This window comes from Sinohyriopsis cumingii, chromosome 4 (assembly GCF_028554795.1).
Source record: "Sinohyriopsis cumingii isolate HCF-2022 chromosome 4, ASM2855479v2, whole genome shotgun sequence".
In the NCBI taxonomy this organism is placed as follows: Eukaryota; Metazoa; Mollusca; class Bivalvia; order Unionida; family Unionidae; genus Sinohyriopsis; species Sinohyriopsis cumingii.
The window spans coordinates 49009420-49034797 of NC_142964.1; the positions used below are offsets into that span (position 1 = coordinate 49009420).

General features: G+C 36.2%; 1 protein-coding gene across 1 annotated transcript; it reads left to right on the plus strand.

The window, feature by feature from the left end:
• The first annotated feature begins 2351 nt into the window (after positions 1–2351).
• On the plus strand, positions 2352–24983 carry LOC149801133 (uncharacterized). Its single transcript, XM_089955159.1, has 4 exons — positions 2352–2670; positions 14762–14906; positions 15398–15507; positions 24311–24983. The coding sequence occupies exons 1-3, from the start codon at positions 2607–2609 to the stop codon at positions 15495–15497; spliced, it is 309 nt and encodes a 102-aa protein (XP_089811285.1). The 5' UTR covers positions 2352–2606; the 3' UTR covers positions 15498–15507; positions 24311–24983.
• Positions 24984–25378: the final 395 nt, after the last annotated feature.

Sequence of the window (25378 nt, forward strand, 5' to 3'; positions counted from 1 at the left end):
CGTTTGATAATGTTCTGTCCTGCATTGATACAAATAAATCTTTTATCTTGCATGGAAAGGAGACAGGACATGTATACATATACGAAACCAGATTCTACAATATCAAAATACCCACAGCAACGGAAACAAATGGACGATAACAATGGTGACAATGACTATCGTCCAAATATTCACAGCAGCACAATATGACTATTGTGGGGGCGGGTTGTGATGGTGGGGTTGATTGGCGGTTTGTACCTTCTTACAAGGTGTCCGCTTTATTTGGTTATCGTTATCTAGAGGGTGATCTACCTCGGTGTTGTTGTCCGGATCAAGTAAATACTAGTATAAAGTGTGAAACTTATAGATGAAAATTCATGGAATAAATAAAGATCTGAGCAGATATATATAACAGAATGACACGAGACCCCGTACATGAAATACGACAATTTAATCAGTTACATAAACAATTGTGATGATAAGTTACATTAGGAAGATACACTTCTCTTCTTGAAATAAATAATTCACCGAATTTCAAACACAAATATACTTATATAAATAGCCGATCTGTTTAAAAGATACAATTGGTTCATCACAGAATCGAGTGAACAATTGAAGTCATTGCATTGTACAACTTCATAACCTGCTTATTTCCGGTTCACTCCAACTTCACTGTGGTCTTTCTTCTTGGTCCTTTCGCTTTTTTCTTCTCTAAACTCTCTATTCGGCCTTTGTATGGGTAGGTGGATACGTACGTACGTAGATACATAGATACTTGGATAAGTAGGTACGTGGATACGTCAGTGGAGCTATTTCCTCTTTTATATCTACCACCTTTTATTCCTAGACGCCACAATTGCGGTCAGCCTGACTTCTAGATTTCCAAATGGCTGATCCTGGACAATTTCAACTTTGACATGTTCGATACAATGATCGAAGTTAACCTTTTCCCTTCCCGTCTGTCTGGCCGATAAATAAACGAAGGCTTAATTAAGAATCACTTCAACTCATGACACAGACATTAAAAATCATTGCAGTATAGCGATTTAACACGCACCTGTCCCGGGGCCTGAGTGGCCGAGTGGTCTAAAGCGCTCCCTGTTACGGATCACTGCCACCTCATCCCTGTCTTCGTGGGTTCGAGTCTCGGATTCGGCCAATGTGGGTATGTGAGAAAGCTTGCCAGGAGCTTCTCGAGGGTCGGTGGTTCTTTCCGGAGATTTCCCGGGTTCTTCCTCCACCATTAATACTGGCCACCATGTATAGCCTATCGTTTGCTGAAAAATGGCGTTAAACCCTACAACAACAACAACAACAACAACAACACGCACCTGTCCCCATAAATCTAATTAATTGTTCTCTTGCCCAGTTGAGGTACTCTTTATAGATAGACATAAATTTGCACCTGCAAGCGGTAAAAATGAATATCGTCCAAAATATTCACTGAAATAAGATACAATATGACTATAAAAGCGGTAATAATAACTATTGTCCAAATATTCACTGCAACAGAATATGACTATCACTACAGCGAAAATGACTATCGTACAAGTATTCACTGCGACACAGATAATATGACTATTGAAATGTCAAGAATGACAATTATACAAGTATTCACTGCGACACAGATACTATGACTATTGAAATGTCAAGAATGACAATCATACAAGTATTCACTGCGACACAGATACTATGACTATTGAAATGTCAAGAATGACAATCATACAAGTATTCACTGCTACACAGACACTATGACTATTGAAATGTCAAGAATGACAATCATACAAGTATTCACAGCATCAAATACAATATAGCTATAAATACGTCGAAAATTACTATAGTACAACATATTTACTGCGGCATACACAACATGACTAATGAAACGCCGACAAAGACTATCGTCCAAATATTCACAACAACAAACGCAATTTGACTATTAAAATGGTGACAATAACTATCGTCCGAATTTTCTCTGCAACAAGCAAAATTTGACGATAAAATGTTGACAAAGAGCATTCACTGCAGGCATTGTGACATATGGTTACTGGTAGCATGAGGCAGACAACTGGACAATATCGGTCTGGAGTAAATAGAATAGAAACCAAAATAATCTTATCTTTCGGCAGTTACATAACTTCACTTTTGAACGTTCAATAAATCAATCTTAAATCAAATAATGTTATTTATTTAGGACATACGTTAGTTTTTAAGGCCAAATCTGATAGTAGGAGTGACGATCTGCTATCTTTCACTATTGACGATCTACTTAATGCATTGTGGAATGGCGCGCCTGCATACTCAAACTTTAGATAACTGGGCTATCGGAAAACGTCATCAGTGAGATTATTTACATATAATTCATCCATATCGCGTGACCAGTGTCATCCAAATTCTGGGCCATTCGATGCTACAAAATCGTCAAGGTCTTAGTGGTACGATAAATCAAAAGATGAAAGAAAATTAAATATCTCTGATTTTAAACGTCCTCCACACTCAAGTGGCCAACACATGTAGAACACTTAGCACCAGGCAATTGATGTTTACAAATCATCAGTTTATCAGCCAACTTCTCAAAGAAGTTTGTCACTATACTCAGAGAGTCCGTAAGCGTCGGTTGAATTTCCACAATGGCAGTTCCAGTGCGGATCCTTGTTTTGGGGTTGCTCATGATCTACGTGTCCAGTGTACAAGGTACGTTTAAGATTTGTCTTATTTTTTATCTTTTCTTTTCTTTTTGTCCAGCTCTCGGATTAACTATATTTCCTAAAATGTTTCCCAAATTGCAGACGGACATTTTATTCGTGCAGATTTCGTACGAAATAAAAACAAAGAATACACAAATTGTGTTCTCTGTTACTTGAATTATAAAAATAATAATTGAAAGCTGCCTTTGAATTAACTAATATTAATCAGTCACAGGCTTTATTTAATTCTTGTTTCAAGAGCACTGAAACGAAAGTACTACAGAAATACACGTCATTCTTGTGGGGTTTGAAGTCATGTTCTAGGTTACACATGGCAGCCAGAATAGCTGGTAGAGGAAAAACCCGACAAAAGCGACCGACACCACTGCCAACACACGTGGAGCTACTGGTAAGCTTTCTCACATATCCACGTTGGTCGAGCCGAGATTCGAGATGTAAGTGATCTCTAAAGGAGAGCACCTTAGACCATTCGGCTGCTTCCGGCCCCTACTCTCAACAAGAAGAGCATGTTTTAATGTCGTACAGCTTTAACTAAATATCTCAAAATCATCTTTGATCCCAGTTAAAATATAATGTCTTCACAATCGCACGATTATAAGGCTGTCAGCTTTTAAACCTACTAATTAGCTTAAAATATTGATAAATCCATGTTTGGTCACCCTAATTTCCACATGCTTATATCATGAATATGCAGTTTAACTGCCTTTATCATATAAATATTTGCATTTCTCCAATCTTATAAAATTTGGAACTTTTAATGCAATTTCTTATATCTGTAATTGATAAGCGCATTCGTTCTTGTAAATTGAGATTGCCGTTTTCTTTGGATTTCTATTATTTCTTGTTTTAATTGAAAAAGAAAGGTTATATTTAAATTGCGATCTCATCGTAAAGTTGTTAAAATGCCCCATCAGGTTCAAAATTTTATACTGGGTTTCGTTTATCATGCACTAGTCGTCAATTTATAAAGATATTTACTGTACCAAAATGTAAATACTAATTTTGATAATATTTGAATGAAAACATTTTCCCCAAAAAATATCATAACAATCAAAAGTATTTAAGTATTATTTATATATACCAAAATATGCATTACCTTGCTGCATGCATTGCTTTTAGGTATCTTTTCAAAAGCAAGCGACACTGTAAACTGGATTGATCTTATCTGGATCATGGACCAAATGTACAGATCAACAGAACTGTAACATTGTATGTAATAATTCTTACATTTGTAGTTCTATAAATATATGCCTTGCGTAAGTGTAACTTATCATAAAAACATAATAATAATAATAATAATAATAATGAGGACTTTCTATAGTGCCTAATCTTTTGAATCTCTAAGCGCTTCACAACATTAAACACCTATAACATAAAAAAACATAATGATATTATTACACACAAAAAACACCATGAAATTAGAAAACAATAATAAAAACATGCTGAAAATATTTAAGGTAGGGAACATTATTAGGTCTTTAAGTTTGTTCTTGCAGTCGAAATAAGTGAGTTTTAATAACATCAAATGTTTTTTATTTTTATTTTGCGCTTAAATATTTGGCAGCAATTACCCTGTTATCATGTGAAGTATAAAGCGTTTTATAAAATTTTGGTTGATCAAAATGTATCACGTTTACTGAAACCACTCTACAGATATCTCGTTTACTAAAATCTCTCTACAGGTTTCACGTTTACTAAAACCACTCTACAGGTTTCACGTTTACTAAAATCACTCTACAGGTTTCACGTTTACTAAAACCACTCTACGGGTTTCACGTTTACTAAAATCATTCTACAGGTATCACGTTTATTTCCGGATACGTAATTTGTTGCTTGAATGTAACATGCCTTCCCCTAGTGAACAGACATTTAATGTAAACAACAGCAGAAGAGATTTGGATCAGTTTGACAGTCTGTACTAATTTTAGCATTCCACCTCATTATCACTGAGGAGATCTCAATGATACAATTTTTTTTTAAATTTGAAAAATAATAGTTTGAGATTTCACTAGATATAACATACCATGAAAACTTAATTAAACATGTAAGGAGATTTGTGGTTTTCTTCGATATCTCAGGATAACAAAATCAAACATATATTACGACAAGAGAAAAACAATAGTCGGGGAAGTAGATTGGACATACATTTTTTTACATGTAAGCAGCTGACTGACAGACGGAGTAGCAAGATTAAACCAAACAATCACAGATCATGTTATTTATATATTTGATCCTATATACACAACATAGTATCAACTGCACAGTCTGCTTCCACGGTATCTGATACAACCGAAAAGATATTTGAGAAATTATTATTCGGTGAACAAAATTACGAATCAGATGAAAACCGTGAGGTCAGATTTCAACAATATGTCATCAGATTTAAACGTAATACAATACCTTTTTCGGTGACTTTTTTTGACTTTGTTTAATGATAATTGGTGGTATTATTGGTTACAACTATAAGAACCAGTGACACTTCCAAACTTGGATTAGTCCTTAACATAAATACCGTAGTATTAAAGGGCATTATTTCAAAGACTAATAATCAGTATGTAATAATGAGACAAAATCTTGATATAACATGGACACAAATAAGGTACTTAAAACTTAACGTAGTGATAAGTACTACCACGATGATAGTCCTTCTTTCAGATCTGCTTATGCAATTCGATAATCTGATTTGTTAACGAGACCTGCCAATTAGAAATGTTAACAAACAATGAGTGATGAAATAAAGAAACATTTTAATCTTTATATTCATTGTTATATAATTCGATATTTTGTACTAATTTAATGTATTCATTGTTATATGATTCAATATTTTGTAGTAATTTAATGTACTCGTTGTTATCCCTCATTAAATCTTAATTTATTTCGGACATTTAACATCCTTCAATATATTCTATACTATCGTATATTTAGGGAAGATTTTATCGTTTGATAAAAGTGTAAAAAAATGAAAGATAACTAGTAATGGTTTATTACACATTTACTCATCCCAGTTCGTAAGTTGTGTATAAACTACGGTATTAGTACAAGCCATGGTTTCTGTCTAAACATTGCCGCAGGCTAGATTTAATCTCTTACGCAAGGTCATCGTGACTAGAGAGAGGATCCGGCATCTTGAATCGGTACAGGCGTTAGATAGAGCAACTTCTCACCTAGCTGTAACAGCTTTGTCTTAGGTCAGAGGAACCGCGAGGGAACGGGGCGTGTTCTTAACCCGTCCCCACGTGGACAGACAGCGAGGACACTGTCCGCTAAGTTTGACTGGATCGGGTTAAAGCGACATCCAATCGACACTGAGACGGAGGGTGTGATAACAGTTTCGATCCGAATTATAACTTCTAACTAGCAAGCGAAAATATAGTTTCGCCTAGGAAGATTGATGAGCAATATAGGGTTACTCCGAGAGAGCCACTCGTAATTTGGCGGTAAAGCTTAGAGAGGAGATTCTAAGAAAAGACAAAGCTTCGTAAAGGTCAGTACGTTATTTGCTCGATATTTGAAGAATATTACGGCACTATAATTGTAATTAAGTGTAGTATGCATGCTTAATTACTATGATAGCTTAGTACGCAGAATTAACTTTGTAGTGTTTAATTTACATGTGTATTTGAGAAATGAGTTTGGGTATTATGCTGAGAATTCTGAAGATTGTTATTTTATGATCAGAATTAATTTTGGAATTCGCTGTCAGGTTACTTCGTAGTAAACTGGTGAACTTATTCATGTGATATGTTAGATATTACACATGCTTGAATTGCGAATTTGGAAAGTGGTTATAGTGAGTAAGATTAGTTAATACGGAATATTTGTGTAATTTGTATGAGTTGTAATGTAAAGAAATGTGTCTGATTGCTGTGATATTGTTTAATAATTGGAGTAGGAATAAGTACTGATGTGACGCAATTTATTGATGTATGTATGAGAAGTAATTGATACCGTGCTTTTATTCTGACGTTGTTTTACCATACAACAACGTATGAGTATTTCGATGTGAATGAATGCGTGACCGAAGAAATGTAATAGCCGTTACCTGATGATAGGCTGGGTGTAGTATGAGATGAGAGGGCTAAGGAAAATATTGTACCGTCCTTGTGTTGTCACAGGAAGCTTTGGGGGGGGGGGACAGAACGTCCGGTTCAGTGAGTCCCGAGTCTCTAAGAGAGGAGACGGAAGGAAGACTAGCAGAGCAGTCGGAGTCGACAAGTCAATTCGGTATGGAGTCGAGGAGGAGGAGGACCAGGAATCAAGGAGGAGAACGTGGAAAAGGAGGATAAGTATGGAGAAGTCGAGGAGGAGAAGGAATTTGGAGAAAGTCGAGAGGAAGAGGAAAAGGATTTCGAGGAATAGGAGAGAAGAATACACAGATGAGTAGAATGCAAGGACAGGTGGAAAGCTATTTCACACTACAAATCAAATGATGCAATAGGCTATCACAGGGTCAAGCGGAAGGAGAGCACTTGGGAAATTTTAATCGTTTGATTATTGAATTGTCATTAAATTGTTATTAGTTGAATTTCACTTTTTTTATATTCAATCATTTAACCGTCGGCATTGCTAATTGGGGGCTCGGAGATTTACATCTGTCTTTCACTAATTTAACTTCCAACCAAAATCGAGCCTGGGTGGGAATTCAATAATAATTTAAATAAATATTGGAAGCACCCTACCCCACACCTACCACAGTGACGGCATAACAAACTCGTCACGCCACAGTTTAGCTACAAGGAGTTTGAAAATATACATGAAAAACAAAATCAAGAGGACATACGTAACCTTCACAGTGACATAATTGATTAGCAGAGGTGTTCCGATTTAGATAGTTAACAGAATGACTGAAACATGATTACATGACTTTAAACAGTATCGAAACGTTTTTAACAGGAATAAGTTCGCTGCATTTGGATTAATGCAAGCTGGATCACTTTTGATCGCATCGGTTTATCTGCGTCATGCGACGTGCACGTCAATTTCAAACAACAGAATGTAAGCAATCTGAAAATACAAATATTAATTCTAAATAAATGTGTACTGATTGCTTTGTTTTAAATGCATTTATGTGTGTATACACATTTGTTGAAGTAGCGTGCAATAATGAAAAGAGACTATATAATACTATTTAAAATCTCCTCATTGACGAAGTTCGCCATTTTGAAAGGTTCATTTCTTACATTACATTTTTATATCTCTTTCTATCATATGGCATGTTCACATTGTTTAGTCTATTTTCGTTTTCATTCATATATCTTTATGTTTTCGCTTGCAGTCATATATCTTTATTTGAACGCAAGAAAACCATTGTTTCTGTTGTTCAACGTTTAATAAATCAAACGAAGCATGATGAAGGAATGACCAATGCTTAATCGCAATCACAGACAGCTTCATGCTTTATGACGTTAAAACCCTCTTCGATCACAATTAAAGTCTGAATATGCTTTTCTAAAGAACAACAATCTACATATATTGCATCAGTTATCAGTCTTTCTCCTCGGCAATAATCTACTAATGTCTTTTTAACATTTTTCTCTTCTCTTTTCAATCCCTCGAAATACGTAAAAGCCGTTTGTCAATCACCTTTATTTTTTCGAGTAGAAAAATGCGATTTTAAAATACATAGTCATGTTAGTGTGTGGGCTGGTCATCACCAATTATCGAGTACTCCAATTAAACGTAATTATTACATTGCAAATCAATGCTCGACTTGCGTCATCCACTTACTTTTAAGATAGTGGTTCCTGATTCCACATAAAATGTTTTCAATGGTATATAAACATAAGTCATCAAACACTAAAATAAAAAAATTAGAAACACTCGGGGAAATGCAGGCCTAGTTTGTGCATGGTGTGCATGGTATTTATTTTGGGACTGAAACGCGTTTATTTTGTCAATATTGCCTCGCCTCTCCGGTAAGCAACACTTATACACGAACATGACATAGCAATTCAAACATGGTGACCAATTCAAGCGAGTCAGAGGACGTTTCATTTGTACCGTAAACTGTTGCCAGATACATGAATTTTAAATGCGTCTTGTTCATACTTGTGGGGTTTGTCCTTTTTTATATACCAATGATCGTTCTGATCCCTGACAAGCGAGCAAGCGAGCATCACACTAATCAAGGTTTATGTCGATGACGCATTTAATACTTCTAGGTCGCAAATTAATGACTGAGATATTTTGTTTAAATAATGTCTTAAAATATACCATGCAAAAAGTGTTATTTTGGGTGAATAGTAAAACAACCGCTTCCACTAAATTTAGAGTGGACTGATCAATATTTAAGGTCCAGATTGTGCCAAAATGTTTGTTTATTTTAAATGTGGACGTCAGAGAATATCAAGAAGCACGTGTACATTGCTATGGTAATCCCTAAAAAATTAGAAATATATATTTACGACTCTATGGTCAAAAATTAAGTAACGCAAAAAATCGAAACCATGAAGTTGTGTAACATTCAACCAACACTATATTTTCCTTAAATAAATAAAAAATCAAAATTTAAAAGGAAATTTCAGCATTGTGAATCAAATCTCAAATAATTACAACTGTTCTATCACAAACCCAAAGTACAGAGTATTTCGAATGAATTCCAATCTTGAATATGCTCGTTTACCAATAGTCCTGAATGAGTTGATGTACCAATAGTCCTGAATGAGTTGATGTACCAATAGTCCTGAATGAGTTGATGTACCAATAGTCCTGAATGAGTTGATGTATCAATAGTCCTGAATGAGTTGATGTACCAATAGTCTTTATGTACCATAGTGGTGTAAGCCAGAATGTCTTTGAATGAGTCCGCAATATCCCAAAAAAGTACTTTGTTCCAGAAATTTAATGAGCACTTAAAAAAATTGTAAATATGTTATTCCTTTCAAATTATACCTGAACACAAGTAAAATTGATTCCATGAATGAATACTTTTTTTTACCACATCCTTATATAAAAACCTAAGACACAATAAAATGAATAGGATGTGAGTCACAGGTTCGCTTACAGAACGTTCTATGTTTGTCAGTAAGGCAGTCCTTGAACTCAGATAACTCAGATATCATTAAACAGCTTAGGTATAACTTACAAACATAACAAAGAGTAAGTACACACAAAAAACTCTATCTTGAATCTTGGACAAAGGTCAAGCACACCATATAAATTAAATACACATCATAATATGTCGTGAATTAAAAGATGCAAGCATGTCGTTGTGTAAGACCAATTTTAAAATTAAAATTTTTTTATTCGAATATTATCAAATATCGACGAATATAGACACATCAGTTTGTACATGGAACGCTCAGTGGTTAGGGCCTTAAACTCGTGATCAGTCAGTCGTCAAACTATACCCACCATCTGACCAGCCTACATGGGTTACCGTGGGGCGTTCTTGGGCAAGTTGGGCACAATATAACATTCAAACTGTTAATGTGCCATCATTATTACTTCGTCCATAAGAACACATCTAGCATTATTGTATCCACATACGCGAGTTTTATCAGTGCATGCAAAACGTTCGGCTTTTTTTCAAACTTTTGACCTTCAGGTGTCACCATATAACCACTACTGTGTTGTGATGGTGCAATACGTAACTATATACATATATATCCCGAGTTCTCTAGATCCAGTTTTCTAATAGAACATAGGTCCCATTTTAGGACCTTGTTTTTATTTTTCCAGCCCAAGGTAACACCTTACGTTCGTCACGCGATTAAGCGAAGAAGATAATTTCTGTTTAGGTCAAGTTTGTTGACATTGGAATGTGAACGTGAACGAGACTTTATTATAAATCTTAGGTATTTGAATCATATGTACATTAAGTAATGTCTGCTGAACATGCCATTTAACCCAATTATATATGAAAAGCAGACAAGAAATGAGAGAGAGAAGGGGGGGGGGGGTAATCCTGAAGATACATTTATGAAATAATAAAAGTAAACACGTGCTTGGTCTCAAAATATTGCAGTGAATGAACAATGACATCATGCTTGTACAGACACGTTTGCATTCAGGTTTTCCTCCAAAATCTATCGATGACGCGGGAAATGCGTTTCAGCAGTTTTCATGTTTCATACATTCAACCTGTTTTTGCTTGGATGTTTTGTTACATGCATATTTTTTCCTAAGGCGTGAAGATTAAAATACCGGTCATAACTTTACTCAACTCCGCACAATCAACTTTAGCTTGACCTCAACATTACAGCTTTCACTCTAAATATGGAAACTTACCTTCTTGATTAATGGACAAAAACGGATCAACACCATTTTCATAAAACTATCCAGTGCTTTCATTCCCACATAAATTATACGGATCCGTTAGTAGAGTCATTGTAAACATTAAAAAAAAAATTAAGACCCGAGTTTAAATCCTGAGTTGAAATTATTTGGGGGAGAAGTTCTTTTAAAGTGTTATTTTTTTATGACCTGAAAGACAGAGACTGAAAAAGTATTGTCAGTTTTATTCGCACGACAATGTTTCCACAACGGTATGCACTTGTGTTTTATTGTTGACGTTTTATACTATAGAAACATGCCAATTTACAATGTTCATATGTGAAACCTGTGTACACAAGGATACCAAAAATGCACTGTTGTCATTGTGATCACGGAGAAGTTATTACAATAAAGACTTCAACGACTCTTATTAAAAACAAATACAAACTAATGACTTTAATTTTCCAATATTTGTAATAAGACAATGAGTCAATTTACCTTTCATTTCGACCGAGTTTTTTCAATGTCACCACCTTACTGATAAGATGAAATAGGCCAGAAGCCACGTGATTTGTTATTACAAAAGCCCGAAGTTCAGTAGGTCAATAACAGGCCATCTGGATATTCGTCACTGTTGGTGGGTCACGTTGTGGTGACCGTGTTCTCTCCACGTCCAAAGTTGGTTATTGTGTAATCCAAACTTATCTCGGTCGAATTGTCGCGATTTTCCACATTTCATAGGAGGGATAGAAACTAAACAAACCGCACACAATTTTTCTGTAGTATAGCAAACAAAATGTCTCTGCAAGAAACTAGGCAAAATTCTTTGACAAAACAATTAAAAGGCAAACAAAGGAAGAGAAACAAAAGATACCTTACCATGTGTTTTTTTCCTTTTTTAAATATTTTTTAATGTTTTGTAAAAGTGTTGACTCCAAAAATAACAGACAACTAATGGAATGATGAATTTTTAAAAAGCTGTCCTAATACAAAAATCGTGCCTACACGATATAGCTTATATCATATGGAAAACACAGAACGTAAGTGCGACCTTCCGGCAAAAGGTCACTAGAGAGACAGGGGAAGGAAACCAGCCTGATACATATTTATCTGGAAGATAGTACGAACTCCTTATTCTCAAAATAATCTGAGAACATTGGGAACTATACCGGATAGCCCGACTAGTATCAATATTAGGTAGATCAACACCCAAATTTAAAAATGGATTATAATTAAATTTTTATTCAAAATTCTTTTTGATTTTTTTCATCAGAAATACAACACTACAGACATTTGGGGGACACACAGATATATAAAATCCATTATTTTTCGGACACGTGGGAGACTGTATTGCAGGGGTGCATTACCCCCGGCCCGCGAACGTGTTCTGTCCGGCCCTCAGGGCAAATTGAAACAAAACAGAAATCTTGCCCGTGAACAGTAATTATATTAAAGAAATTAGTGTTTGCGGCCCTCGAGTGGTCTTAGAAATGCAATCTGGCCCTTGGCCGAAAAAGGTTTTGCACCCCTGCTTTATAGGTTACTAGATTATATAGCTGGGAAATTACGAGGGGCCCACATATAAGGATTTGCCATCTATGAAAGTCACATATACGCTATTATGGGGAAACCTCAGAGTGCCCAACAGACGGATATCCAATTAAACCATGTGAAAATGGTGAAAATATACTTGTTACATAGCAAACGGATACCCAGTCAAAGTACGCCATAATTGTGAAACATCTGTGCATATAACAAACGGATTTAAATTCAAAGTTAAGCCAGTTTAAAATTAGAAGTAATATGTGGCACATTCGGTTTTAGTTTCCAAACTGAAATTGTTTTTAACCTCCATAGGGTCTATTGAAAATTGAAACTGTAAATAACCTCCATAGGGTCTATTGAAAACTGAAATTGCATCTACAAATGACAAATTGTCAGTTTCATAGCGACTTGAAAAGCCGAAAAAGGAAATGCCAGTAAAAAGATACAATTGGAGATTGTAAGCCTTACATTTTTAACTACATCCTTCACCATATAATAATTTTGGATGCTTGGGAAAACCCGAATTACTTGTTTCTATTTGTAAATAGGAAAAAAGCACAGAAAAGTAATATATCTTTGCTCTTGTCGATTGTTCAATACATCTCAAATCGGGGTCGCCACAACGCTACAAGAAACGAATGTACACATAAAAATTAAATCAAATACTTTCTCATTTTACAGAAAATTTAAAAATATTATTTCGACTATTTCTGGACTAAACACAATTTTTTTCTTCTTTTCCTAATGTTTCTAATCAAACAGTATAACTGGATACAAAGTGAACCAATCAGACTTGAACTGAGGAAAACAAATTAGTTCACGAATACCTTTGACTGTGACAGCCTACACAACTGATCTTTTTAAATAATTCTTTAGGTCAAAGTAACTTCAAATAAACAGCCCGTCAATGCCTACAACATTTATGAGTGTGATATACCAGGGTTGTGGAATCGGCCCTTTAGGTAAATCTTTGGGTGTTAATTGGTACAAACGTGTTGAGAACAACATAACTGAAGTACTCCGTTAATCATTATGCAATGCAATTCAATTTACTTTCATGCCCAGAATAGTTTTATCATTGATGTTTGTTATGTCACGAGTTAGTCATGATATGTCGTTTGCGATGACGCAAATTAGAAACGGCTCGGGATGGTTTTGTTTAATTATAGCACTCCGGTTGCGAGTGCCAAACCCTGAATTTAGATTACCTGGATACGTACGTCTATCAGAATTTCTTAAATAGGTCAATAGCACGTTTTTTAAACAACGCTCCCAGTTGAGAACATAGGCAAAATCCGGTGAAAGAAAAAAAAATCTGAAATACATATTCCGCATACACTCTATCAAAATTAAATTCAAAATAGCTATATATAACAAATTATTTTTGAACTTTTTAGTCTCTGCTCTGTCTGTCTGTCGTTCACTCCAGAGATAATTATTTTCATAGCCAAGATATGTGAAAGCATACGGAAAAACCTATTTCTGAGAGCACTGACGCTGTACTGCCGCCGACTGACTATGAGTTGCTGTCAAAGCACCTGTCATTATTTAATATCACAGAGAAATCCGTTCCTTGACAGAATATTAGCATCTATTCAAATCGTCTCTTAGAGTTTATGCAAAAATGGTGAAATAATAACACTTGCTCTACAAGGTTTTACTCGATAGTTTTGTATTGTTCCATAATAAAGGCCATTCAGATTTATTTCCATTTATTATTTTATCAGTTAGAGCTTTTAAAATCTAACGTTGTTCTAGGAAAATGCATCGAGTCGAGCAGGAACCATTATAAAACACGAAGAAATTTGTATTTTGAAGTTTCCTTTAATCATGCTAAAGCAATAAAATACCCGCAGAACTGAATACTATTTAAGGAACACGAGGTTGAATCTTGAAAGTTTTTTTTAAATACCAGAGTACTTTAACTGATTCGTTAACACCTCAATGGAAAAATTTGATTGGCTGGAGTCATAATGCCGTCATTAATATGACATACAAGAGCCTCGAGATCGCTTTATATTTTGACCAGATATTTGTGTATGCATTCATATATTTATGACGTAAACTGCACAATATCTTTAAGGCAAATATTTCCATATACTTATACTAAATCACATGATTGGTTAGCCATGGCGTGGCTTTAATATGAATCCATGCGGAAAATACAGAAAGGTGATAATACAAAAAATTTATTGTTTTCAAAGAAAGGAAGTCTATAAAAAATATGTAACTCATATAATGTCGAAAAATATAAATCTCTACGTCTACTTTAAATTTTTAGTGTGTCTGTTTTAAAAGTGTCTCATTTACATAAACAGGTTTGTCATCTGATGGGACAGGAGCTTCCGGTGAACTAAAACAGTCGGTGTTTTTGAAGCGTCTGGTCAAGCGTTTTAACCCAGACATGTTCGCTTGTGGTACTTGCACAGCACAAATGGAATGCCGCACAGATGTCGATTGCGAGTAAGTTGACTTCGATTTAAGGGATATTCCATTGGTTTGAGCTTCTAAATCTTACAAATCTTACAAATGAGCGAGACTCCATTATAAGAAAGGGCAATTTTCACCTTAGCTCAGTCTAACCTCGGCTGCAGTATATGAAGTTTCCCCTTATTTTTATCTGATTGGTTAATTTGCCTTAATAACTACCTGATATTAGATGAGATTTATAAGAGGAAGGCTAATCTTCAGACCTGTGAACAACGATATCAACCAACATGCATTAATTAGATTTCTCACACTTAGTTACAGGTAGATATCTAAGTCCAACTTTTCGATTTATAATATCGAACTTTAATTAAACAATACCCAGCGGATTTTTTTCTTGATTTTCATACTTGATTACCTATCCTAGATCACCCTATAGTTCCAAAAGAGCATTAAATCAAGGTGCAGGGACGCAAAACATAATTTCAATTGCAGACTTCAAGGCATTTCATATATTACTCTTCCAGACACATTCATAGTCACGGCTACAAGTGCAGGCTTACATGTTGTGGGCTCCTATGCATGGGACACGATAATCAACACTTGATACAACACCTCCTGCATTAAGACTCCTAAGGTAAGCGCAATTATAGAGCAGGCAATAATTTCGGAACTTCTTTTTCTCCCATTGTGGAAATGAGTCAGCAAATCTTCATGAGAACACAGCTGTAAAGCTTTCGGACGCAATTATGAGTCCTGAATAAAAACGGTTTCACTAGGGTTGAAAAATTTTACTTCAGCATCATTGGTAAAAAATAATAGCGACATGTTCTAAACGATCAATTTGACACTCAAGCTCTACCAGTCGGGATTTATATTTTTATAAATTTGTTTCATTAATTATAAACACAGATGTAAAATCCCATTCTTTGAAATTTCGAGGAAAACCAAGGTTGGTCTGGATTTGTGGCTCGGCCACCTACATTCATTTTTCAAGAGATAAACTGGTAAATGACAAACATTACACTTTTTACTCAACTTTAGTGCCATCCAATGAGCCTGATTCTTGAAGAAAAAAATAGGTAAATTAGTAAATTTAATATTTTTGAACAACCATTTTGCTATCAACATTGTTCTGACAGACTTTATCTAACTTCGCTTGAGTGAAATATATATAAAAAAATTGTTCTTGTCAGAATTCCTGGGGTAGTATGATAATAATGATTGTTATGAATATTTGATTTAAATTATATTTGATTCAATTTAGTTATTTGTTTGTTAGTTTTAACATTTTTATTCTATCGCAGCTATTGTAATGTAATTTTATTCACTGGATTTGACATTGTCTAGAAATTCATTTCAGTTTTGTTTGACCTGACTGTTTTTTTTTTTTAAACAACTAATAATGGAAACTTTTTATATAAAGATGACCTAGTTCCTGACCTTGATTCAGAACCAGTAAGAGTTGTAGTAAACAACGTTCTTTTTATATAAATTTATTTTATTTCTCAGAGTAAAAACATAAAGTGAAATCAAGGCCATACTTAGAGTACGTGAGAAAGAATAGTCATTACTTGCCTTAACACTTGGTAAGTGAAAGTGTTTCATGTTGTTGCCAGTTTTGGGGCTTAATATTTTGTTTTCTTCAAATTATTTGGATTCCAGGAGATTATTTTTCCCTGGAATGCTTGTGCTTTAAATTAACTATTGGACAGCGACAGTTATCGAAATTTAAACAGAATTCAAACACTATTTTGCGTGATTCAACAAAAAGCTGTTGACACAGCAGTACGACACTGACCATAACATACGCCAACGTCTTCCATTTTGGATTTCATCGGGATTCGAACTCAGTTTCATTAGGACTTTTTATTGCTAGGACTTCTATTTTTTAATTCTTGGATTATTCTTGGATTATTATTGGATTTGATTCGTAAAACCCTAAGTTATTTTTCTCAATTTTACCTTGTTACTGTTTGAAAGAGCCTAAACACGTAACATAATTTGACGACTTTCAGTTTTCAGGCCCAAAACCCGTTTTAGATTCCCCCAAATATTTACACGAAGGATTTGTTTTATTCAAGGGTGCATCTGTGACCTTAATCAGTGTTAGCCAAATGGAGTTTCTTTTGGGTACCCCAGTATTAATTTAGTGCAGATTAATACAAGCGCTTTGAGTTTGTATACTGATTGTTGTATACACCAGCAAATGGATGCGCAGATAATGTAAGTTGTTTACTCGACTTTTACTACCTAAAACGAATTACTTGCTTTGGATAACTAGCGCCCCGGTTCTGTATCTACTCACGATTTTGTCGGTGGTTTTTCATTTTAACCAGCACCATTTCGAACTCAGATATTCTAATCGTTTTAACTTCGATAGTCACCGAGCACAGTTTTGTGTTTGTGTTGATGCTACTGTGTGCCTCCGTGAGAATTTCTGGATAGATGCGTATTGGCAAATGCAGCTGCAAGGAAATTATTTTTCTTTCGCTACCCACGACACCGGGTACTATCAATTTGGCCCTGACAGCAAATACGACTGGTGCACCGACGTTTAAACCATTGCATCCACGGATTGCATCATCTCAATATTAACAACATGGAAGTAGTCTTTCATTAAGGCAACCAACACACCAGCGTTTCTGATTCACTCGTTTGCAGTGATTTCCTCCTGGTTCTTCGCGACAGGGCCTCTATTCCAAATAACGAATCTATGTAAATAATCAACATCTTCACGTGGCGTTGCAAGCCCGTGCACTTCAAAGTACAAAAGATGTTGATGCAACATTGCATATGCAGCCCAGCGAGTTCCGGGTCCTGTTGTCGAATCCAGGTTAATAATGCCTATTTTATACATGCAGAATCATCCCACATAAGGAAACATCCGAAACCTTTGACTGACTTCATCGTGAGTTAAAATTAATCAATGGACGCGCTTTCGTGGCTGTCAAAGGCAAGGACAAAAGCGAATACCTTTAGGAATCGTCCCGGTTAGTCCAAGAACACTTCCTGGAGGTATTTTCGGAGTCGTCCGAGGTAGTCGAAGACATTTTCCTTTTTACATTAGTCGACGAAACGCTTTTCGACCTCATGAGAAATCGTAGATTTTTTCTCCGACCGCCTTTTTCACAGCCATCTCAGATGCGGTTCTGACGGCCACTAACGCACTTACTTTTTCAGCCGCTGCAGTTGCCAACAACACCGGAATTGCCGAGAGAAATGGAAATCTTCTACCGCACTTACTGGCATCGTAGGGCTTTTTTCTTTGGCTGCTTTAAACTGATCAAGCTGAGCTGAGAAGGTCACATGGGAAAATTGCTAGTTACCTGTGCCGAATAAGACTCAATTTAACCCGGATTGTTTCTTATTGTACTTTTTATTTTCGCAAGCTGCTTTTCACTAAGACCAAACCCCTTAATTTTGTTATATAACATTATTTTTAATCGTGCTGTTGAATTAAGAGAACGCTTCACTAGTTTTCCATAGATGCATCGATGACACTCATCCGGCCACCGATAAACTTCAAGAACAGCATTTTATTAGGGATGATCACAGCAATGTATCTTTAATTGGGAACTGATTGCTGCTGTTACACGTGCATGAATGTGTATGTACACCAGGGACTGTTTAACCAAGTCCAGGTGCTCCAAAAAAAAAGAAAACAAAGCGGGTGCAACGTGGTGAACACATGCTGCGAAATCAGCAGACCCTTGTCAACGTTTCGGTCAAGTACATGTACAACAATAGCTTGCGATATTTTACGTGCGACATGATTGTTTGTGAAATCATACAAAATTGGTTCGAGGAGTTCATGATGAGCGTTAAACCGCAAAGAAACTTCAGACACTCCTATCTGGTCAAATATCGTTTATTAATGGTCTGTCCGAATTTCGCCCAAACTCTAGATTGTAACGCCATAAAATGGCACGCTGACACTTTGTTGGGTAGTTATTTGCCATGATAACCGCACAACAACGCTTTCATACGAGTCCATAGTGAGCCTGGAAAATTACAGCGACGATATTGATCCAGACCCGAGAAACAACAACAAAGTTGTTTCTGTAGCCTTCGGCGTTCCATGTACTTTCGCGACCAACCTCTACAGAAAACGCAAAGGAGTTGTTAGCGCCAAACGGTCGCCAACTGTAATACACACTCAACGAAGCAAGGGCGATCTAGACTGTGTGGGATTACCCCGTGGTGATTGGCATAGGGAAGAGCACTTAAAAGTTTGGTTTTGTAGGTGAGATTGTAATCATTCATGTGACGCTACGAGTTGTATTTGCGACAACGTGCTGAATCACTTCATTCATTTTACGAAAGATGGGAACTGCATTAGAACTCATCATCGGTGTTGTACGAACGAAATTCGTCATATACATCACCAATGATTTGGTGTATTAACGAGCAAAAAATGTCGGGTGTATATGGTGTTGTGGTAGGCAAACACTGTCAGATCCACGTGGACTTGTTTATGACTTCTGGCTCATTGTTACCGACGCGAACTGACCCCATGAGTATTTTAAGTCCATCCACAAAATAGTGGGGGTCTCACAGTCCACGGAGGCCTTCCCTTTGTGTTTTTGACGCAGTTCTTTAAATTTTGGAATATTTGTTAGTCTTATTTTCTGCCTGGGGTTGATTTATTTTGGCCTTGCAACCATTTGCTAAGTTTCCTTGCAGTCTTTTCTTGCAAGGTGGATTGGTTTGTATTGACATCTCCTGAGCTTGTTCGTATCAGGATTCAGGTTGATTTTCGTATTCAGCTTCTGGCAAATCTTTTCCTGGATGACGTCTTCGAAGGTCTGCTCTTTCTTTTTAAGAGCTTGACGTCGTAGTGGCGTATATCCTCTTTGCGAACCAAATATTCTGGTCATTGTTCGGGTTTGGTTGGGTTCAGGTCGAGGTTGATGCTCTCGTTTTGCTCTGGTCTGATGTTCAGATGGACCTGCTTGCCGCAAGGGATCTCGATGTATGTACGTTGTTATATGTTCAGCCCAAAATTCTTTGCTTTCTTCATAGTTTCTATCAAGTTGGAGCGCCAATTAATAGCGACGTACGCTGGAATCTTAAAGATCTGGTTCAGTAAAGAACTGACCAGGTTTTTCCATCTCTTTAATGTGAAGAATCACATAGTCGTACACAAGATTTTTGCGCTCCGGATTGAGGCCATCAGTCGCAGAAGCTTCAATCGTGGAAAAGAACTCTGTAATATGATAGCATATTTGAGGTCGCAAGCGCGTCCGTGAAATCACTGAGTTTATCATAACACGGTTGATCGTACGCGGGTGAAGCAATCACGCACAAACGATCTCACGTTAACCATCACATAATCAAATTCAGAAACAATTGACTTTTCCCAGTAAACGTCATGTTTCTCAAGATACATACCGGAAACGTAGACATGGAAGCTTATTGTCCCCTGTTATTGTTGTTCCGGCAAACCATTCGAGGAAAACCTTTAATCCACACGGACTGGCGCTGCTTCTCTGGACTACCCTAATTGCTCAACAAAAGCAGGCCAACCTCGGTCCTATCGCGCATTGAAGCTGTGCTTGTTGAGGTTGATTGTCGTTTCGCATAAAATGATTTTATTCCTCCGAAGCGAACAGATTAACATTATTAATGGAGATGAGCTCTTCCAACATTTTGAGTAAGGTCTTAGAAACTGGGAATTCTGTGCTACAAAACTTGAGTACTGTCGGTGTTGTCAAGGCTGATTTGCAAGATCGTGCGCAGGATACAGGAACCATTATACAGCCCATTCAAAAACACCGGTTGTCATATTTTTTCACGTTTATCACTGTCCACGGTGGAACATACTTTGATGTTAGAATATAATTTGATCTGAGAACGGCTTGTGCGAGGATATATGAAGTTGACTTTGAAAAGCATTCATCCTGGGCCTCCTCCTGAGAATTGTTCGGACCTTTCAATGATCTTTCCTTAACCTTGTTAGTTTCATGATGATGTTCTTGGTGTCTTTATAGTTTAAGATTACAAAGACACCACTATGAAATGAAGTTATAGGTGAAGCGAGCCTCCTTTGGTTAAAACACCAGGCATGATAAATTCCGTACGGACAACAATATCCACCTTTAATCTGGACGTTGATTCAACTCCCGGACGAATACTCCATAGAAGCTCCACAGTGTTGCTGCATTGTTGGTATACGTTTAGCATAATTGCCTGTAATCTTCGAGATCACGAGAGTGGTTTTGGAAATGAATTTGGGAACTTTGATTACCATACACAACAGCCTCTTCTGCGACAGCGATTGCGATGCGATGACAGTTTTGTTCATCAACTACGCACGTGCTTGTCTTCAGTCAGCCTGACCCGTGAAGGAAATTTGACATGTAACTTTGCTACTGATTCATGAAGGTGCATCATGGCCAGACGCGATATGTCAGTATAGTTGCCTTTACAGCACCTATCGGCATCCTTATTCCACGTTCTCGCACGGTTTACGTTGATTTACAGTCGGCATAGCCATATATAATAGATAAAACATTCTGTAACTGTTTATTCCGTCAATGAATTGTTATGGCTTTTTTCTCGGAAACTGCAATTACTTCGATTCTGGATATTATTTAATTGACTTCATTGTATTTGTCTTTGACGACATCGTTGGGGTTTTCCTAGATAACAGGTTCCATGTTCGTGTGGGCATGTTTTCGCCGCCACTCAAAATAATACTCGGCGACAGAGCCGCATGGTCGGCAAAGCTAATTACGTGACTTGACTCCGATACCACATTTAAGGCATGATCGAACACTGGGGCAAATGTTGATTAAGGCGGTTTGAATTTTCAGCATCAAATAAGCCCATAGAGTGTCAAACAGCATCTTAGAAATATCATTCTGTCTAAAAAAATATGCTTGCTTCATTGCTATAATCAACATCGACAGTACTTCGTCAGATTTGACTCAACATTTTACGCACGACTCATCCTAAACTCGACTTTGCCTAAATTAATGATAATTTTAGCGAAAGTGATTCGAGTCTGAAATGTCTGGACGAAGAGTAACATGGTGACCAACTAGGCAACCGAGAACTCTTAACACATTAAAGAAAAGAACTCATACAAACTTAACAGCGTTGGCACAAACACGCGATGCACCCATACAAATTTATTGACTGATTATAGAATTATCATCCATCGCTTAATTTTCGAGTGCTGACAATTATAATGTACATGACTAGTACTATCGATATTAATTATGACATACATGGTTACACGCACTTATCAGAGCTAGCATCTTGGTATGGTAATTCTTTGTCGCAAAGAATTATATTCCATCAATAATAAGTCATTTTCACACTGGCTGCCGTCAGTTTGACTCTCTTGCATAAGAGACCTTAAGTCAAAAAATTTTCGATTCCCTTTGAGAATTATAGACAAGAAGAATACTCAATTTCCTGACGTAACCTATCTTATACAGGAGACAGTATACTGCAGGCAAATCAATAATAACAGTGATACAACTATCTGTATACAGACTCTCCTGTGTTGATCTGGTGTATAACACTATATTGGAACACCCAGTGGAAGATTTGCTTGGGAGCCCACGCTGGTTAAATACGTTTTATCAGTTCAAAACGTTATTTGGAATCTCAGAAAAGGTCGTGGGTTCGATCCCCGGCCGAGTCATACCAAAGACTTACAAAAATGTTACTAACATCTATCTCGCTTGGCGCTCAGCATTAAGAGGTTAGTGTTAGGACTGGTCGGCCTGGTGTCAGGATAATGTGACTGGGTGGGACATCATGCTACGTGTCTGCGGCATGATGCCCCAGTGCTAGACATCACTATAAACTGCCACACTGCAGACATCGTAGCGATATGACTGAAAAATTGTTAAAGCTACGTTAAAAATCCTAATCACACTCTCACACACACAAAGTAGCCTTTTGAAGGCAATTGCCTCCACCGTTTTCGGCCGACGTTCAATGCAGCGCCGTTAAGCGGTATTGGTTGGTTGGCATTACATACATACTAAGGGAGACAATTCATGAACTCTAAAGTATGGCGTTAAGACAAAGCAGTGAAAGATCTGTTCGAACCGCCAAGGTGTATATAGGGTTTACACATCGGAACCTTGCCTAGCGAAGATGAAGCTTTCACGTTTGTTCGCACTTTAACTCCCAAGTCATTCCTACGGACCATAACGCAAATTGTATGCCAATGAAAAAAAAAAAACGAAAATACCATCGTCAGCAATTCCGATAAGTAAAAGAAATTGGATAATATAATAACTATGTCGTGACGGAAGAGATTTCTAATTCATAATATTCTTGGAAATTAAAATATTCATTCGTGGAAATATTGCATGTGTTGCAATTACTAGTGCAATGATAATCTACATGGAAATCTTCTTGTCGATGAACGGACCACACTGGTAAGTGTAGGAATTTTCATTTGCTTACAATGTTTGATTCAGCTGGGACGCTTTGGTGTGTTTGACAAAGTTTGAAGAACGCAGGTCTAACATAAAACATTTATTGTTGTTGCCGTTCTTGCGGTAGCTCTTGAGAGAATTTGGATATCTGTAACCAGTTATGTGTATAATCTGTGTGCCTGGAACAGTGTTTTCTGTTATAGCTCGTTCCACACAGCTATCTGTAGCTCAGATTTTTTTTAGGTCAGCGTCATGAAATTTTGCTAACAGTACCTATTCAATTCACACGAATTATTCAAAACTAATTAGGTACTTTTAGCTACACTTAATGACGCTGACCTGAAAATTTACTTAGTTAAGTCTACATATAGGATAAAATTCATCAAGGTATGTATAACTAACTAACATAAGAAAATAGATCGACTTTGTGTGGTCATGTCTGTCTCTTTCAAAATGTTTTTATGTTGTGTTATCAAAGTTGGAGGGACCTTAAGTTGCTATATGGGTGTTGATGTTTTTGTTTTATATCTGTTATTTAATTTATAACAATGTGTCAGGACAAGCAGCAGACAACAAGGATTTCTTTTTTTAAAAAGTAGTTCCTAGCACATGGACACCATGACTGAGACGATATAACTGAGCCTAGCAGACTCAGATAAGGAAAGTAAGGTCTGCAAAACACCTGGGTTTCTCTGTCGCATGGGTGAGAAAAAATTATCTAATAGCAGCCAGTAGATTTGGTAGATGGAGAACCTTGGAAGACCTAGGGAAAATCACCAACAGACTGGAAGCTATATTACTCAGACTATAAGAATTAGGCATTAATTTGTCAATACGCTTACAATTTATTTAAAATTATCAGACCTCTTTACGAATATCATCGGCTGTAAATATCATACCACGCCAAAGACTTCATTATTCGTAAACACGTGCTAACAATAATATTTTTTTTGGGACAGGTTTTACACCGGCTTGTTTGTACTAATACACTTGTACGCTAGTTTGCTACAGTGAATTCTATTGTTTTCTTTGCAGATGAGAGCTGAAAGGTGCACTTCATAATGGATGTTTGAACAGCATGTGTATTACCTACAGTTTACTAATTGTATTATTCTGCACCGATATATGAATGAAATACACATCTGCATTTTTATTTATATGCATATGTATATAAGTTTGTTCTTAATAATACATGTTTTACCATTTTTCCCAGTTAAATTTTTCTAAACATTTATAATAGATTACATTTTTCTAAACATTTAATAACAGATGACAAAGACATTTTCGGACTATGACATTTAATTGCTGAATTTTACTTTCTATCGATCGTGTTATTTACCTGTGACTACGAGACAAAGCCATAACATGTAAATACACACACACACACACACACACACATATATATATATATATATATATATATATATATATATATATATATATATATATATATATAGAGAGAGAGAGAGAGAGAGAGAGAGAGAGAGAGAGAGAGAGAGATTTAATTTATTTGCCTGTTTATATGTTTTATATATTTTTATATTTAATTTTCATTACATGTCAATGTAATGTAATTTTGTTTACTAGGAATTTGATATTTTTACCGAAAATTCAGTTTGACCTGAATCTTTTCATAAATACGTAATAATAGAAACACTGTTTCTATTTCTGACGTAGTTACCGACCTTGATTCAGATATCACTGAGACAAGTAAACGACTTTAAAAAAAAAAAAAAAAAAATTGTTCTCGGAGTAAATTGATTAGCTTATATCAAGGTCATACTAGGAGTACATGCTTTCTTTATATGTAAACAGCTTCTAATTTCCGAAATTGCGAAGGAGTCAGGTTTTATACCGATGTCTATAAAGATATTTCTCAGTTGAGTTGGGCTTTTTTCTTTACACTGGAAAGTGTCTGTTGTTGCAGTTTGGAGTTATATGTTAATTTTTATTCAAATTATTTTTATTCTAAAATATTAATTTTTTTTTCCTGGAAATATTTTAGTGGTCATACAGAATTCTTGTACAAAGACATGATCTTTTTATTAAAAAAATTGGAATTCAAACACCGGAATATGACTGTAAAAATCAGCTCTATACTGA